Below are 13,204 nucleotides of genomic sequence, written 5' to 3' on the forward strand. Positions count from 1 at the left end.
AACTTAGAATTTGTCCAAAAATACCCTTGCAGCTATCACCACAAGAAATGCATTTTAGAAAGGAGATGGTAAGCCCTGCTTGTTGGTTAACATATGTTAGCATTTGCACAGGGTAATGTTTAAAAAAAACCAAGAGAGGATTTAGTAACAGAGGGATATACTTGCCAATGGTTTATTTATATGCAAATGGTAGAAAGGTTTAAAGCAGATAAGAAGCAGTATGATTCTTGATCAATTTAAGACAGGATTTGAGACAGAATTATGTTCTAATGGTGAACATGTTATTGCCAAAATGTACAAACTTCTGTTGAAATTTGAGACAGAAGAACAAGTTAAAGAACGTATGATTAAATGGGCTCAAAATTTTGGTCAGGATATATTGATGGAACGTTGGGGGAAATGTGGTTAAAAAGGTTAAAATTTACATTAAGGCTGCTTCCACACGTCCTTACTGGGCTGGCCTGCCAACGGAATTTTGGCATGTTATCCCACTCATTACACACGTTTATCATTTCACGATATATTAATGGAACACTGGGAAAAAATGTGGTTAAAAGAGTTAAAATTTACATTAAGTTCCAGTCTGAAGGAGAATTTTTATAAGATGATGCATTGATGGTATATGACTCCGTCCTGACAAATGGGCTAGAATGTATGAAGGTGTCTTGATTTTTTGCTGGAAATGTGCTCGACATGAAGGATAGTTTTTTCACATGTGGTGGACTTGTAAGAAAGGAAAAACCTTTTGGAAACAAGTACCTCTATCAATCCAGAAGATATTAAAGATTAAAGTTCAACTGAAGCCAGAGACTTTTTATTGGGAATGATGGATAGTTGGAAAATACGGTCAGTACTCCATATTTTATATATGATTACAGCAGCAAGACTCAAGTTATTTACAACAAACAGATAAAGCCATGCAAGGATTTTCCATTGGATTACCTCCAAGATTCTAAAAAACAACAAAGAATTCAAAAAAGAAATCGAGCTATTCAAGATGCTAAAAAACAGCTGAAGGGACTCAGAGAACTACAAGGGGAAAATGAATTACTACAAACATCTCAAGAAAGTTTGCTAACAAGAGTAGATGGGAGAAAGCGATTTTGGGAAATGGAATTCAGAAGTAATAACCTGGGTCTTGGAGGATGACCAATTTGGGACCATAAGGATCTAGAGACTCAATATTGTGGGTCAGTACAAGACTTTGTGAAGGTGCAAGCTAATTTTGACCCAGGAGGCCTAGTCTAATGTGATGATCTAGTAATGATTATATAGCTTTTTGGAAGTGGATCTCATCACTGGAATTAATCCAAGGCACATAAAATAATAATAAGGCATGAAAAAAAAAGAACACAACTGAAGACTGAGCGGAAGGAATCTATTCTGTGGCTTTGATACTAACAATTATTGTTGACTTAGATAACTATTTCAATAAATTTTCATCTGCTTTTCCAATAATATTTTTACCTCTGTAGGTTTTTGTCTCTTTCTCCTAATATCACCGGATGAACCTTTTAAATATATAATGGCAATTTATTAAATTGGAAATGTATAAGCAGTATAAAAATAGGCTAATGATCTCTGGATGTCAGAAAAAAGAGACCTTTTAATGATTACTTAGAGTAAGTGTAAATTTGAAGATGAAGAAATCGGAAGCCCTTTTAGTTTATATAGTTCGTTTTTTCTTTTTTGTTATTTTGTCTTATTAGTATGTTATTTCTGTATGTTGACTAGTTGTCTGTTGTTTCCGTTATTAGTTTTTTGTGCAACTGTAGTTTTTAGGATTGTTCTTATACTATATAAAACTCCCCTGGAAGGCTTAACATGGAGGAAATGGAGGACCAAAAATTCTGCTGTTATTCCCCTCCTCGCCCCCATACTGCTATTTAGAGAGTTAGATGCGGACATGGAAGTTCCACGTAGTTATTCCAGATAACCATTGGTGAACCTATCCTCTATGAAGTTGTCAAACCCTCTTTTAGAGCCCATTAGGCTTGTGATGGAGTGTGTTGGGAAAGGAACACTCTTGGTGATAAGCAGAATCAAACAACCTCTTAGTTTTTGTCAAGCATGCTGGTTGAGAGGTACGTGGCTTGGCACCTCTCAGCATAGTTAATATACAGGCTAAGATTAACAAAGCTGGCAAGATTGCTGGCCAGGTTTGGAGCCAATGTGCAGTTACTAGAAATGTTCATAGTCAGTGGGTTGCTGTAGAACTCACAATTAAATGATATATGAAAGTCAGGAGGATGCAGATGAATTATTTAATAAAACCTGTGTATTTGGAGTTGGAGGATGCATGCTCCACAGTGTTCCAAGTATATCTGCACCATACATCTATACAAAGCCATTGTGATCCTGGCTATTTTGTTTTCAGATCCTTTCTTACTAATTTCATTTGCCTTTTTTTTACCATTGCCACACACAGAGTTGCATCATCTGTTATGATTCCAAGAGCTGTTGCCTGCTGAGTTACCACCAATTTAGACTCCTTTCATGTATACATACAGTTGGAACGTTTGTTTCAACGTATAACACTTTATATTTACACAGAATCTCACTCAGGATATTTTCTTCACTTACTCATTTTGCAGAGATGTGATGTCATCTGCACTTGGTACCTCCAAGTGAAAAGAGAGCAGATCTTTTAGGAACAAATTCAGTAGCTCCAATCCCAGTACCAATCCCCATGAAATTTGTTTAGGCCTTAATGAGGGGCTATAGTAAGTATAGTAAGTTCTTTTTCTTTATTTCATTGTCCTCTGGATATCACACTGTCATGACTGCATACCATTCATCCATGCCATTCATATATTCTCTACTCTCTGTATTGATCTGATCAATGTATTGATACCCATGCTGTTTTCACACGGCCAGGCATGAAAGCACACAGGGGTCATTTTCACATGCGCCCCAGGAGATCGCGCGAAACTCACACCATAAAAGCGTCTTCCTAACGCAATTTCTCAGCACGATCCCCTTTAATGGCCCTTTTTCTGACGTCATCAGGCCATTAAAGGGGATTGTGCCGGGAGATCATGCTAGGAAGACGCTTCATGCTGTGAGTTTGCGCGATCTCCCAGGGCGTGTGTGAAAATGACCCCTGTGTGCTTTCATGTCATGCTCATATACTGTAACCATTATAATCATACCATCCTTGGCCTGCCTAAAAACGAAAGTACTAATGCTGAGCCTGTTATCTCTCGAGTCTGCTTGTTGACCTTGCAGCTGTATTGTAACTTTGCACAAGAGACAGAGGGAGTTGGATTCCTTGTAATCTTTTACCTTTCTCTGCCCAGACAAAGCTATTGTGTTCTCATGAGACTTTGGGATTTTCGAGCCTAGCTGCTAATGGCCCAAGGGGAGGGGGGAATCATGCTCCTTATATCAAAGTGCATCTGCTTGTAACCCCATTCCTGCCAATTTACTCATCTATGGATGTACCCATGAACTTACTGGATCTCTAAAATAAAACCTTTTCATCCAAGACAGTGGAGTGCTTGCTGTGAGGGGGTTTGGGAGTCTATCTGCCATGGACTGCCATCCCTAGAACTGACACGCAGAGTTTTTTCCTGTGTTTTCTTGTTTGTTATCATAGTTGGCAAAAAGATATGGAATGCTCTTCCTAGCCCAAGCTGGATGGACAAATCTAGTTGTATTGAATGGGTTTAAGGTGATGAAGGAGGCACTTGGAAAGAAAACCGAGGACTTTATTGAGCGACCATCTGTCCCACTATTGTGTCTAGCAGGCTACACAGAGAATTGTCAAGGTGAGTGTTGCTCATGTGGTGATGAGATGGACTATGTTTATTAAGTGGTTCGGCTGCAAATCAGCATTCTACTGGTTCGAATACCACTACTATTATGAGCTCAGTACGTGGCCTTGGGTAAGCCACTCCTCTCAGCCCAAGCTCCCCAGCTGTATTGAGGGGATAATAATAACACTAACTTGTTCACTGCTCTGGGTGAGGCACTAATCTGTCTAGAAGAGTGGGATATAAGTGCATTTGTTGTTGTTATTGTTATTAGATGCATTACTGTGGTATCAAACCACAAAGAAAATTAACTGGAGAAAAATGTAAATGTAAAGGACCCATCTCTTCTCTCCTATGATCCCATTCATTGTGAATAAAAGGAATTATATTACAAATGACAGAACCATTTACAGTTATTATTGGATGTATATCCATGGTACTGTGAAGAGACTAGAAATGTTTCTTTGATGTATATGAGATTCCAAGTTTAAATCTCTACTTAGTAGGATTCCTGGATGCCTGCTGGTGGTGGGCAAACTCCCCGGGGTTTGCCCTGTGGCTCACCAACCTGCCACTGGCAGGCACCCAGGGAATATGCACGGCATGTACGCTCCTGGGGGGGCACAACAATGTCACTCCCTGAAGTGACATAATCATACGAGCTGTGGGCATGCTTCTGCACTTTGCTGGGGCCAATTTTAGCCCCAAACAGGGCAAAATTAGCCCCATGTGAAGCATGGGAACATGCCCATGGCTTGTGTGACGATGTCACTTCTTGGAAGTGATGTCATCATGCAAGTACTGGGAGTGTGCCGGGAGGATAAGGTGACCTGGCAACTCTACCACTTAGCCATGAAAAGTACTATGTGAATATGGACTTCCGGCTTGGTGTTATGGCGGTCTGACGTGATCCAGGGAGCTGGATCATCCGAGTTGCTGTTTTTTAGGCTGGTGAGGTGCTTTGACCACCCACAGCCCCCCGATTTTAGGGAGAAATCGGGCAGGAATGCTCTGCAGCCCCAAGAGTGAGTGATCTCGGCTGAAGGGGGGTTCTGAATTAAGGATTCTCCCCCAGCCTTGAGGTCCCCTCATAGAAGGGTGAGCCTATATCTCTGCAGCAGCTTTGGAGTCAACGAATTGGCATAGGATCGTCGTACCCTAGCTTCAGTTATGGATTTGATCGAAATTTAGCAAAAGAAACAGTGATTATAACCCCAAGGAAAGAAGAAGAGGTAAAGATTGCTATCTCCCCTAATGGGCTTGATTTTTAAACAAAGACCAAAAGTTATTAAATGAGAGACAGAGTTAATTAAAGCGGAAGAGCCAGTAAAGAGTTTGGGAGTGAGAACTGCGAGACTCTTTAACATATAAAGCGTAAAAGATCGAAAAGTACTATGTGAATATGGGCCTGTAATTCTCTCTCAGCCTAACTTTCCTCTCTGGGCTGTTGTGAGGATAAAATTATAGAAGGAAGAAGTATTAGTGCCCCTATAAGCTCCTTGTAAGAATGATGGGGCAAAAATGTAATATGTAGATAAATGGAATTCCTTTCCCCCATAGTATAGCAACAGTGGAGGGCAGTGATAGAAAGAACTTTAGTTAAACCTGCCAGTACTGTGTGCTTGAGAGTATAGGTGAGCACTAGGCCTGGAATTTCCAAGGAGACCTGCTCACTCCTTCCTTGTGAAATATCACCTACTAGAATGAAATAATTGACAGAATGTGCTTAAAATTGGAATATGGCCAGGGAAAAGTGTAGGGAACAATCAGTGAACTGACAAGAATTTTTTCCATATATTTCAGGACTAGTCATGGCAGGCAGCAGCACTGGCTGGAAAGAGCAGAGGAGATTCTTTCTCTCCAATATGAAAAACTTTGGAATGGGAAAGAAAACCCTTGAAATGATGGTATCTAAAGAAGCTGAACATCTGTGCTCTGAGCTCAAATCACAAGGAGGTGCATGATCTCATTCTTGATGAAACAGATTGTGGCTTGGAATGTGTGTGAGAAGATATATGGGCCTTATGGCCCTGTCAGAGAAAGTAGCTCCTGGCTCCATATGATTATACTAGAGAAAACATATGATTCCCTGCTCACAGATTTACAGTCAGCATTCATTGATAGAATAACAAGAGTCCTGTGGCAGCTTATATGCTAAAGACAAACTAAAGTTTATGAGTGACCTGAGTTGGGACATGAAACCACAGAAAGGAGCAAATAGCCATGCCCCTTTGAGCCATTTCCACTGGCAAAAACAGTGGAGTAGCAAAGACAGAATCCCCTGCCTCCTCACAGTTCTCCAGAGCCCAACAGGAATCAGAGCTCTTTAAGTGAGGTCAGGCACTAGGAATCTCAGGTGCCCACTGGTGGTGGGCAATCTCCCGGCAGTTTATCTGCCTGCCAGCTGGTCGCTCACACCCCACCACTGACAGGCACCCTGGGAACACACACAGCCCATGAGTGCTCCTAGCTTACCATGACATCACTTCCAAAGTGATGTCATTGCACTGCATGAGTGCTCCTGCACTTCACTTGTGGCATATTTTGGTCTTAAAATATCTCAAAAAATTGGTCTTAAAATTCTCAAAAAATTGACCACAAGTGGAGCCTGGGAGGACTGCCATGGCAGCTTGGCGACAACACTTCTGGAAGTGATGATGTTGCACTGGCTGTGGAAGCACTTCCATGCTTCACTTGGGGCCTATTTTGGCCCCAAATGGGCTGATTCTCACAGAATCGGCCCTGTGCTCCAGAGAACAGGAGCGCTCCCACAGCCAGTGTGATGAGTGACATCACTTCCACAAGTGACACCATCATGTTGGCACTGGCAGCACATGTGGAATCTGTGCATGCACAAAGAACACACTCCTAGTAAGTACCACGTCCCACCTACCCCCCGCCAGGAGGGTATAGGAAACCAGCAACCCTATCAGACACCCATGTTCAATCTTGTGTCACTTGTAATGTGTAGTTTGGCTCTAAGAAATATACTGTAACAGAAGTTTGTGGAACTTGTGATAATGTCATTACATTAAGTGAAGTAAATCATCTGTCAGAAAATACAAGAGAAGAAGAAAGGGGGGAAATGAAATGATTTAAAGATCCAACATTTGACATTTCTGGAAATTGAAAAGAATACAAGTCTTTCTTTGTCAGTCTTTTTTCCTTCCTGGACTAAATAAATACCATGCTCAATGGTCAGTTTCAGTTAGTAAAACCTTAATGGTGTGAAATGATAATCTTCTTATTCCTTCCGTATTGTTAAATATTTATGTATACATACTAAATACTTTTTAAACATTTTAAATGTTCTAATGTCTGTTGTTTGCCACTTTGGGGACCCTGTTTGGGTCAAAAGATGGCATATAAATATTTTAAATAAGTAAATCTGACTAGGCTAACCTTAGTGGTTGCATCCCCCCGTTTAGTCCTCCTAAGATTTAAAAAATAGAAAAAAAAGAAAAGAATATGTGCATCATAGGTTGGAACTGGACTTCAGCAGCAAAGATGCAATCTTATGTTGGAAGAGGTATTTCAGTGCAATCCCAGGCAATGGTGGGAAACAGCTGACTGGGGATAGATGGCAGAAGAAGGATTAAGAGCCATTTCTCCCAAGAGAAAGCTTTGTGGAAAGAAAACTTGGTCACCATTCCTGAACTTGCACCTGAGGCCTCAGAGAACTACTGGATACCTACTAGGATGAATTCTCAGTACAAACAGGACAATGATGAAGCCCAATACAATTGTGAAAAGTGTGCACCCTCAAATATTTTCCAGAATCCACAGAACTATTCTGAGAAGCCAATGGGAAAAGCATTCTATGAGGGTAGAAAGTTTAACAGCCACTATTCTGTAGCTCAGTGGAAAAGCATCTGCTTTGAATGGGTCCAATCTCCAACATCTCCAATTAAAAGGACAGGGCAGTAGGTAATATGAAAGACCTCTGTCTGAGTCCCTGGAGAGCCACTGCCAATCTGAGTAGGCAATAGGAGTGTTCATTCTTAATTTTGCCATTTTAGATTAAGACCTGCTGTTTTGGAATGAAGCCACTGCCGTTATTGTTTTGTTTTCGGTTGCCACAGGGCCGTTTCAGATTTTGTCTGTTTCATTACCATTATATATAATGAATTTTGGCAGTGGCGATGTATGTGTTATGCCTCCCCCCTCCCCCCCCCCAAGGTGATGGGCTGGAAGGTGTAGTGTAGAGTGGCAGTTCTCCTGGGAGTTTCTGTTGGCTGAAAGAACATGTTTTTGCCTTGGAACCAGCCCAAACAAGAAAGGTACACCTCTCCCCTTACCTTCCCATGGACAACTTTGTTTTCAATTAGCTAGTTCAGATTCCTTCTGTTACAGAATTTTTTTAAAAAAAGTACTCTGCATTAATTTTATTTTCCCTAACAGGTGTTGCCCTTCATTAATTTAGGGCCAAGCTACACATGACGAATGACACTTGAACGGCAAGTGGATTGAGTGGAGGGCAAGTGAACAGGGAGAAATACACTTGCTGTTCAAGTGTCATTTGTCATGTGTAGCTTGGCCCTTAGACACCAAGCGGTGATCAATGAAGAAATATGAGCTTTATTCATGAATAAAACCCAGATGCTATGCCTTGTTAGGACTTAAGTATAAAGATCAGCCATAGCAGAGAATCTTATATACTTTCAAAGCTAATTGTTTACAGAATAAAAGATAAAATTGTTATACAAATCTAAATTCTTCAGAATCAAATTCTTCAGGAGACATGGCACCAAAACAGGCCTGAGTGACAAGACAGTAAAATCTCTCTGTGATATCAAGATGCTAAATGTCTGGTGCCACACAGGAGTTTTGGGTATCTTCCTGAAAGACTGCTTATCCAGGGTTAATTCTTGAGTACAAAGTGAAAACAAGAGAGATATTGTCTCCTTACTATAGGGCTTCCTGACCTGCAGTGTTCAGTGTTTTAAACTGTGTCAGAAGGAATCTGCTTACAAAGAAAAGCTTTTGCCTTCTGTGTGAGAGGGCAGCTCCAATAATGTTCATACATAGGTCTTTAGACAAGGGGTCATTAAAAAATTCCTTTACACCCTTGACAATAATGCTTGCCTGTCTGCTGCCCAGCCCACTTGTAAGAACCAAGCTGAAATGCACAGCATGAAAACATACGAGTCGGAGGGATGGTTTTGTTACAACTCATTTCCTAAATTTGTTTCAGCGTTCCAGAATCCACTATAATGAGTTGAACCAGCAAAATTCATTTGTAATTTCAGCTCATTTTTCCCAGTAGACACACCTCTAGTAGACAATACTAACTTTGATGAACTGGTTCAGTATATGAACTTTTGTGAGTCATAGCTCACTTCTTCATATATAGCTAGAATGTGAGTCCATCTGTCCTTATATCTTAGAGAGTGGAGTGATTTCAGATGCTGAATGACAATAGCTAGGGAATTACAATAGCAAGCATGATTGGAGTCAGTGGAGTATGCAGAGGGTAGTGGGTGTGGAGAAATCAGCATTGGTAATGAGACAGGAAGACTAAGTCTCGATTTAATCCAGGTGGATGCATTGTCTTGAGCTTTGTTATCAGTTGCAATTCAGCAGTCTGTCTTTCCACTCTCACTTTGCAATTCCTTTGCAGGATAACTGCTACTTTTACGTCAGCAACTGAATGTCCTAGAAGGTTAAAATGTTCCCTCACTGGTTTTTAAATGTTGTGGTTTCTGATGTCAGACTTCTGTCCATTAATTCTTTGTCGAAGGGACTGGCCAGTTTGTCCAAAGTAGAGGGTGGAAGGGCATTGCTGATACGCGATGGCATAAATCATATTAGAGGATGAACAAGCATATGAACCTGAGATAGTATGAGATAGTATGGCTGATATTGTTAGGTGCACTGATGGTGTTGCTAAGATCTATATGAGAACAAAGTTGCCATCTTGGTTTGTTACAGGCCTTGGTACCAGAGTCCATGTTACTGTTAAGTACTTTATCATTGCGGGTGAGTAGTTGTTTTAGGTTAGCAGGCTGTCTATAAGCAAGAAAAGGTTGCCGTCCATCCCAGTGCCTGTGAGAGGAAAGCATGGATTTTCTTTGGGCTTGTCTTGTAGCAAACTGTCCCTGGGTGTCATTCTGGCCTTTCCGATCATCTTTCTCACCATGTCAGGGTGAATACTCTATGTATTCTGCCAAAAACAAAACAAAAAGTATCTGGGATAGGAAATTCATCCTGAAGTAGGCTTTAGGGGGAGATACCACACAACCCCAAGTTATAAGAAATCCCATCATGCAGGATATATATGATAGCACAAATCTAATTTTTTTGGTTTTGTTTCATACAGGCACTCCTTTTAAACCACACTATCTTATGAGCACCGCAGTTGGCAATATTATGTGTGCCTTAACACTTGGTAGCCGATTTGAATACAGTGATGAGAAAATCCAGACGTTACTTCATTTAACAGAGGATTTGATGAAGACCTTTACTAAAAACATCACCCAGGTACATTTGTTAGCCTGAATAGGTATTTAAGAAAAAGTGAGGCTGCGAATTATTCTACGCGGAGTTAGAAGGCTAAAGCTGGAATTTGTAAAAGGATCTTTCTTTTATTCTGACTTCTTGTTATTGAGTTATTTCAAATGGTTGTTAAATATCAGTACATATCTGGGGAAATAACAACAGCCAGACCCGATACTGATTCCAAAAGATGTGAAGTTCTGTTCCACGATATGAACAGAAGAATTCATCTTGTATGCATTGTCTTGTGTTGTAATGTTGGTTCCCTACAGTGAGAATTTTAATAATTAATTCATTTATATCTTCAATTCTTCATCAATTTTAAAAAGTAAGAACTGTTTTGCTACTTTAAAACATTCCATATTTTAAAAAATTACATATAAACACCAATTACATATGAACAACATTCAACCACGTATTCCAGAGTCAAACAGAAAGACAAATATGAAGCCCATCTGCTCAAAAGCAAACGCAGGGCCATGTAATGGGCCTTAGTCACAGGAAACCACATCTAGGATGGCATAAAACAAAAACTCTATATAAGTACCCCCATACACACACACACACACACACCACCCAGAGCCAGGAAGAGGACCAGTAATCATGCCCAAGCTCCATCCCCAAGATGAGCAAGTTCCAACCCACATAAGAACAGGCCTGTGCAATCCTTGCTGCTCCCTGAGAAGTCATGACACCCCTATCTTGGCTAGGAATGCCCAACACTCACAGTGCTTCAGGCCAGCCATGGCACCTGGCTGGGATGCTGAATGCCTTGACTGCTCACCAGCATCCCAGTCCCACATGCACTGGCAAGGAGGTCCCCACAGCATGCCCCAGACAGTACAGGCTTGGCAGACCAACTGAAGGAATGAGTATGGCAAAGGCCACAAGAGAGCTCATTGCCAGCACCCACAATGCCTCTGCCAATGCCCCTCGCCTCCCAATCCTCTCCAAGCAGCAGTCTCACCCACTCATAATTGCCCGCAGCTGTTCCCGAGGCTTGCGAGACCCCAGCTGTCCCTCTGCGCAGGTCTTCTGGTACTGCTGCCCTGTGTAACAGCACCCCTCCAGGTCCATGTGGTGCCCACCCATTCAAGTTCAATGACCACCCACATGTCCATGAGTACTGTGCAGGATGAGGGCCTGCAGACAGAGCCAAGGGCTTGCAAAGCTACATCTACCAAGGCCTGACCCACTCTGTGGCCCCAATATCCTTGATGGGTGCAGCAGCTTCCAGGACCAGGGCCACGCGTCCCCCCAACTTCAATCCACCTTCATGGGCAGCCATGATGGCACCTCCACTACCTCAGCAATGCCTCAGAGACTCAATGATATCTGCAGGGAGTGAGGGCTCCTTAGCCAGAGCCCATGTTGAAGAGCCAGAGATTCCCAGGCCCTTAAGAACATAAGAACATAAGCAAAGCCATGTTGGATCAGGCCAGTGGCCCATCCAGTCCAACATTCTGTCACACACAGTGGCTAGAAATCCAGTGCCATCTAAAGGACTGTCAGTGAGGCCAGGACACCAGAAGCCCTCCCACTGCCTTCCTTCCAGCACCAAGACAACAGAGCACCACCTCCCCACAAAGAGAATACCATCTATCTCCTGTGGCTAATAGCCACTGATGGACCTCTGCTCCATATATTTGTCCAGTCCCCTCTTGAAGCTGGCAATGCTTGTAGCTGCCACCACCTCCTGTGGCAACGAATTCCATGTGTTTATCACCCTTTGTGTAAAGTAGTATTTTCTTCTATCTGTTCTAACCCGACTGCTCAATAATTTCATAGAGTGCCCACGAGTTCTTGTATTGTGAGAAAGGGAGAAAAACACGTCTTTCTCTACCTTCTCTAACCCGTGCATTATCTTGTAAACCTCTATCATGTCTCCCCTCAGTCGTCTTTTCTCCAGGCTAAAGAGCCCCAAGCGCCTCAATCTTTCCTCATAGGGAAAGTGTTCCAACCCTTTAATCATTTTAGTTGCCCTTCTCTGTACTTTTTCCAGTGCTATGATATCTTTTTTAAGGTGTGGCGACCAGAACTGTACACAGTACTCCAAATGAGGCCTCACCATCGATTTATACAGAGGCATTATGATACCGGCTGATTTGTTTTCAGTCCCTTTCCTAATAACCCCTAGCATAGCATTAGCTTTTTTTATGGCAGTCGCACACTGTGCTGACGTTTTTAGTGAGTTATCTATCATGACTCCAAGATCTCTCTCTTGGTCAGTCTCCGCCAGTTCAGACCCCATCAACTTGTATTTATATTTTGGATTTTTGGTTCCAATGTGCATTACTTTGCACTTGGCTACATTGAACCTCATTTGCCACATGGATGCCCACTCTTCTAGCCTCGACAGATCCCTTTGGAGTGCCTCACAATCCTCTCTGGCTTTCACCACCCTGAACAATTTCGTGTCATCTGCAAATTTAGCCACTTCACTGCTTAATCCCAATTCCAAATCATTAATAAACAAGTTAAAAAGCATTGGACCCAATACCGACCCCTGTGGCACCCCACTGCTCACCACCCTCCACTGTGAGAAGTGCCCGTTTATACTCACTCTCTGTTTCCTATTAATTAGCCAGTTTTCGATCCACAAGAGGACTTGGCCCTTTATCCCATAGCTACTGAGCTTACTTAGGAGCCTTTGATGAGGAACTTTGTCAAAAGCTTTCTGGAAGTCAAGATAAACAATATCTATCGGGTCTCCCTTGTCCACTTGTTTGTTCACTCCCTCAAAGAACTCTAACAGATTGGTGAGACAAGATCTTCCCTTACAGAACCCATGCTGAGTTTTCCTCATCAGCTTTTGGTCATCAATGTGCCCACTAATTTTATTTTTGATAATAGTTTCCACCAACTTACCCGGTATTGACGTCAGGCTGACTGGCCTGTAATTTCCCGGATCTCCCCTGGAACCTTTTTTAAAGATAGGGACAACATTAGCTACC

The 13,204-nt window shown here is 41.9% G+C and overlaps 1 protein-coding gene across 1 annotated transcript in view; it reads left to right on the plus strand.

Moving 5' to 3' along the window:
* The window catches only part of LOC129335541 (cytochrome P450 2D14-like), a 46,531-nt gene that overhangs the window by 14,093 nt on the left and 19,234 nt on the right, over positions 1 to 13,204 (plus strand). Inside the window, exons 2-4 of the mRNA XM_054988182.1 lie at positions 3,599 to 3,770; positions 5,559 to 5,711; positions 10,075 to 10,235. Coding sequence (XP_054844157.1) covers positions 3,599 to 3,770; positions 5,559 to 5,711; positions 10,075 to 10,235 — 486 coding nt within the window. The remainder of the gene's footprint in view (positions 1 to 3,598; positions 3,771 to 5,558; positions 5,712 to 10,074; positions 10,236 to 13,204) is intronic.

The sequence above is a fragment of the Eublepharis macularius genome, chromosome 9, assembly GCF_028583425.1.
Source record: "Eublepharis macularius isolate TG4126 chromosome 9, MPM_Emac_v1.0, whole genome shotgun sequence".
Taxonomy (NCBI): domain Eukaryota; kingdom Metazoa; phylum Chordata; class Lepidosauria; order Squamata; family Eublepharidae; genus Eublepharis; species Eublepharis macularius.